This window comes from Denticeps clupeoides, chromosome 1, assembly GCF_900700375.1.
Source record: "Denticeps clupeoides chromosome 1, fDenClu1.1, whole genome shotgun sequence".
NCBI classification, from domain to species: Eukaryota; Metazoa; Chordata; class Actinopteri; order Clupeiformes; family Denticipitidae; genus Denticeps; species Denticeps clupeoides.
In genome coordinates, this window is record NC_041707.1 from 41952432 (window position 1) to 41958155 (window position 5724).

Genomic DNA, 5724 nt, shown 5'->3' on the forward strand with positions numbered 1-5724 from the left:
AAAGGGTCGTCTTTGCAAAGGACCACTGTTAGAACGCTTTAATTGTTACCATGGTTATGCTGTTGGTTATGCTGCTTATTGTATTGATTTCCGTTTCCATTTGAAAAACTGAATGAATAAATTTATATCGTAAAGTTACGCGCTTTTCTTGTGTTAAGTTATGGCCCGATTTATTAATTACACCGAAGCCAGATGAGGAGCGAGAGTCGTCCCTGATTTACACACCGTCATGACACGCTCGGCCCAACATGGACCTTTCTGCTGTAGGTGGGAAATCTAGCGCTTTTATTTGTCTTTCTGCGAGAGAGAGAAGCTCCTCCTCGGTACCGCTGTTTAGGCTTCCTTGTCCTCGGCAGAGGAATCAGTCCATTGATGGGACATCTCTCAGAATCTTCCTGGCTTTAGTTCAGAAATATGTGTAGCAAGCTTGTCTGTCCTGCTTCGTGATGATGGTCTTCATGGTGCAGGTGTAAAAGTTCTTAAGCGCCCTCTGAGCCGGATGAAGGAAAAGATGGTGCTGGACCTTCTTGACCAGGTTGCCGGTGTGAGTGGTCCAGGTAGCGTCCTGTTGTTCTTCAGGTTCCTGACCACTCTGTCACACGTACAATGTCTATAAAGTCCGATCACCAACACGACGTTGCCCCTGAGGGAAAGGTGTATAACACACATATTCATTACATTTGCTTTTGTAATTTTGCCAAACTCTTTAACAAGTGTAGTTTTGCTCAGAGAAAACATTTAAAAGTACATTAAAAAGGGGCGGATTGCATCTTCATCTGGGATCACACTGCTGAAAGTGGTGGAGCTCATGTCCAGTGAAGACGAGACAGCCAACATGGAGGAGGTCCAGAGACTGGTGGGTAACACCTCAAAAACCAAGGAAGTCACCCGTCTACATCAGCGAGGAGGGCGTGGATAGGCCGTGGGTGGCGCTGTGTCTGTGTAAATCCTCAACCTCAGCGGCCATGTTAAATTGTGCTGATAAGAGACACAAGTTATTTATATACATATATACATCCAGGGAAAGTTACGGCTTTGTTCATTCCATGAGAAAAAAAGAGAAGAAGAACAACAAAGAACTGAAAAAAGATGCTGGGGTCAAAAGGGTCGTCTTTGCAAAGGACCACTGTTAGAACGCTTTAATTGTTACCATGGTTATGCTGTTGGGACTGCTTATAGTATTGATTTCCGTTTCCATTTGAAAAACTGAATGAATAAATTTATATCGTAAAGTTACGCGCTTTTCTTGTGTTAAGTTATGGCCCGATTTATTAATTACACCGAAGCCAGATGAGGAGCGAGAGTCGTCCCTGATTTACACACCGTCATGACACGCTCGGCCCAACATGGACCTTTCTGCTGTAGGAGGGAAATCTAGCGCTTTTATTTGTCTTTCTGCGAGAGAGAGAAGCTCCTCCTCGGTACCGCTGTTTAGGCTTCCTTGTCCTCGGCAGAGGAATCAGTCCATTGATGGGACATCTCTCAGAATCTTCCTGGCTTTAGTTCAGAAATATGTGTAGCAAGCTTGTCTGTCCTGCTTCGTGATGATGGTCTTCATGGTGCAGGTGTAAAAGTTCTTAAGCGCCCTCTGAGCCGGATGAAGGAAAAGATGGTGCTGGACCTTCTTGACCAGGTTGCCGGTGTGAGTGGTCCAGGTAGCGTCCTGTTGTTCTTCAGGTTCCTGACCACTCTGTCACACGTACAATGTCTATAAAGTCCGATCACCAACACGACGTTGCCCCTGAGGGAAAGGTGTATAACACACATATTCATTACATTTGCTTTTGTAATTTTGCCAAACTCTTTAACAAGTGTAGTTTTGCTCAGAGAAAACATTTAAAAGTACATTAAAAAGGGGCGGATTGCATCTTCATCTGGGATCACACTGCTGAAAGTGGTGGAGCTCATGTCCAGTGAAGACGAGACAGCCAACATGGAGGAGGTCCAGAGACTGGTGGGTAACACCTCAAAAACCAAGGAAGTCACCCGTCCAGTTTTAACTTCCTGGGTGGAGCTCCAACTCCTCGGCTGTAGTAAGGAAGGCTGAAGCGCAGGGACGCTGTTATATACGTGGGGTGTTATAGATGCTGCCCTCCGCAGGAGATTCGGGGCGCTGGGGTCTGATTCGCACACTCTTGTACAGATTTGAATTTATTGTTATTATTAGTAGTATGATCGGCTATAAACGTCTTTATAGTTAAAGTTCAAAAATGAACGGGTTAAACAAGGTGTGAGAGACACACGAAACAAAACTGGTCAAAGCATTATTTGGCCCTGATTAATCCCGTTCTTCTTCCACTTGTGACATTTCTAAAGTACTTTACTTTACTTTACTTGGCAGACACCAGCAATTCCCATTCGGTTTCTATAGATTTTGAGTTTCAAAACTGAGAGGCCTGATAAGGGCGTCCTCTGCTGCGAATTGATAAGTGCTAAACAAATATATATATATATATATATAATTTTTTTACAGCATTTACCAGACGCCCTTATCCAGAGCGACTTACAATCTACTGATCTATGATTGTGGTAGGTAGTATGGGTGGTATGGGTGGTAGTAGCCTAGTGGGTAGCACACTCGCCTATGAACCAGAAGACCCGGGTTCGAATCCCACTTACTACCATCGTGTCCCTGAGCAAGACACTTAACCCTGAGTGTCTCCAGGGGGGGACTGTCCCTGTAACTACTGATTGTAAGTCGCTCTGGATAAGGGCGTCTGGTAAATGCTGTAATGCAGTAGTTAAATTAAAAAAAAAGTGAAGTGATTGTCACAGTGAAATTGTGAATCCCCCCCTGGAGACTGTCTTGCTCAGGGACACGATGCTAGTAAGGAGATTGAACCTGCAGGATCTGGCGATCGCAGCAACGTGATGGTTCATTTGTCTTCTCCACCAGAAGAAAGTAGAGACTAAATGAGGAATATATAACCCAAACAGGCACGTAATAAGGTTCCCGAGGGAGCATGCCACTTCATTTTCACCTTCAGTACATGAGAAGCACCATCACTCTGAAAGCCTCTCTCCCTTCTATCACCCCGCCACGCATTATCCCTCAGTGAACTGGTGCATTTTACGCGTTGTTTTTCTCATCGCGCTGTGCCATCGATGCCCACCGTCCGCCTCGGTCGGAGACTGTCCTCCCACAGATCATCTCTACAAGCGCGAAATCGTCACGGTTCCCCTGAGGCCGCCACCACTGATGGACTCCAATTTGTATCATCTTGCTCGTTTTGGTGCACGCCGGCATCTTGTGTGCTGTGAAACGTTGTTTTCAAAGACCGGAGAGGTGGTCAAAAAAACACAGAATCACTTAAAACCAAAAACAGTTGGTGTGAAAGTCTTATTTCTGAATAAAAATGTATAAAAATTCCCCTGTTCTGTACATCGTTGTCCAAGTTACACGACTTGCCCTTTCATATAATACTAGCATTTTGTGAAAATATTCACACAGAACACGATCGTTTATGTAGAACAATAAAAGCATTTCACTGCATATCATACCGTGTATGACTGTGTATGTGACTAAAATAAAATTAGAATTTCTTTGGTCATATATGCTTTGGAATATACACCTGTCGTGTGCACATGAAGCTTCGCTCTCCTTCCCGGGGTCTCCTCCTCGCTCGACATGCGAAAACCAATAAACCAGTCCAAAACGCTAAAGGTTACCCTTATTGTTACCTATCTTACCGTAATTTGTCATTTCATGTGCATACTTTACATTTTGCAACACGTGAATTCATCTTTTGGTATTATATGTTGTAGTAAAGTTCACCTCCTGCTTCTTTAATAATGCGTCGTTCTAGTCAGGTTAGCATTAGCTTGCGCTTCCTGGTTGTCCGGGCAACGGGGCTGCTCGGCCAATCGCGCGTGGAGAATCGGTGTCACGTGGCTCCGCCAGGAACCCCGGATGTGGACGAGCGCGGCGGCGAACGAACGGATCCAACGGAATCGGTTCCCTTGAACGAACGAGTCGATCTGGAAAACACTGATGACGTCATGCCCGGCGGAGGGTCGAAGCAGCAGAATTATTGCTAATAGGAGTTTTTGTGCTGCTCATGTAAATGTATGAGGGTGTAAACACGTGACCGCAGACGGGCCACCCCCACTGACCCGCGGGTGGCGCTGTGGATGTGTGTGAAAGTTCAAGAAGAGACAACGCGCGTCATAGCATCTGAACTCGATAGTCGTAATGAAGTCTAGCCTGCCATCTTCACAGCTCCAGAAACACCCTGCTGAGGGACTACCGGCCACACACACACACAATATAACACTCACCTCGTTTCACAACAGTTTACTTCATATTAAAATACATACATCTCACTGTGGAGTTGTGGCTTCAGACACAAAGTGAATAATTCAGTATAAATCTGGATTTTTTATAGAGGAAGTACACATACGTTGTTGATATTGCATATATAAATCACGGGTAAATGTCCCACTGGCGCTTTGACAGTGGATCTTTGGGGAATTATAAAAAAAAATTCCATCTGAAGGCCCATCAGTCTCGACCAGAGAAACTGCAGCACGTGGGCCGCCATCTTGGCTCCACATCCCTCCTGAGGCCGCAGGCGCCGGCGGCCATTCCGGCCTGGAAACGGACCGGTTTCACCATGGCTGCAGGGTTCCGCGCCTGGTTAGAGTGACACTAACCCACCATGATGGAGTCAGATGGAGGCTGGGAGAGAACAGGCCCGGGGCAACACACACACACACACACACACACACACACACACTAACACAGACCAATACACACACGACATATGCAAAGAAAAGCACATTGATCATGGAATTTGTTCACATTTACACCCTTATACAGAGCGACGTATAATCAGGGCCTGTCCCCCCTGGGTGTCCTGGGACACGATGGTAGTAAGTGGGGTTTGAACCTGGGTCTTGTTACGCGCTAGGCGCCGGGCCGGAGCAGGCTGCGCACCGCGGCGCGGTAGCGGCCCGACATGGTGTTGTAGAGCAGCGGGTTGATGGCGGCGCTCAGGTAGAACAGGACCAGGGACACCAGGTTGAGGTACTGAGAGACGTAGTACAGGTCCCCGCCGGGGACGGCCGAGACGGAGAGCAGCGTCCGGCCCGCGTGGAACGGCAGCCAGCAGAGGACGAAGGCCAGGACGATGGCCACTGCGGGCGGACAGACAGAGGGTCAGGCGGTCAGGGCGGCGGGGGGGCGGGACGGGACGGCGCGCTGCTCACCCATCATGCGCAGCGTGTGGCGGTGGGCGTGGTCGCGGCGCAGGCGCAGCCGGCGCCCCATCAGGCCGTACAGCACCGTCAGCAGGCACAGCGGCACCAGGAAGTACAGGTTGGAGAGCCACAGCATGGCGGTCAGCAGGCCCGAGCTCAGCGCGTGCTGCGTGCAGCGGCACTCGCTGGCCCCGCCCTCCTCCAGCTGCTCCGCCCCCACCAGCAGGAGCACGGGTCCGGCGCTGAGCAGCGCCACCGCCCACAGGGCCAGGATGAGGGCGCGCACGCGGCGCCGGGTGACCAGCAGGCGGGCCCGCAGCGGCCAGCACACGGCCAGGTAACGCTCCGCCCCCAACGCCGTCATGTGCAGGATGGAGGCGAACGTGCAGCACTCGCTCACGAACTGGGACAGCTTGCAGACCGCGTCGCCTAGCAACCACGGCCGGTAACACCACAGCTGCAGCACGTCACACCACAGCGTTACACGCGTTATACATACCCCACACACACAGACACACACACACG

At 49.3% G+C, this 5724-nt stretch overlaps 1 protein-coding gene and 1 long non-coding RNA gene across 3 annotated transcripts; both read right to left on the reverse strand.

Annotated features, from left to right (window-relative positions):
* LOC114788865 (uncharacterized) lies at positions 1-3906 on the reverse strand. 2 transcript variants are annotated; one of them, XR_003749577.1, is made up of 5 exons: positions 3573-3906; positions 3114-3255; positions 1324-1741; positions 749-978; positions 1-643 (listed from the first exon to the last, which is right to left on the reverse strand). It is a non-coding gene; the product is annotated as an uncharacterized LOC114788865 (long non-coding RNA). The 2 variants fall into 2 exon arrangements; XR_003749576.1 differs by having other exon boundaries at positions 749-1741.
* A 373-nt stretch (positions 3907-4279) lies between these two features.
* Positions 4280-5704, reverse strand: LOC114788788 (growth hormone secretagogue receptor type 1; the record flags this gene model as incomplete). Its single annotated transcript, XM_028977725.1, has 2 exons — positions 4280-5136; positions 5209-5704. Coding segments are annotated over 2 exons (726 nt in total), but the record flags the coding sequence as incomplete, so codon positions are not given.
* Positions 5705-5724: the final 20 nt, after the last annotated feature.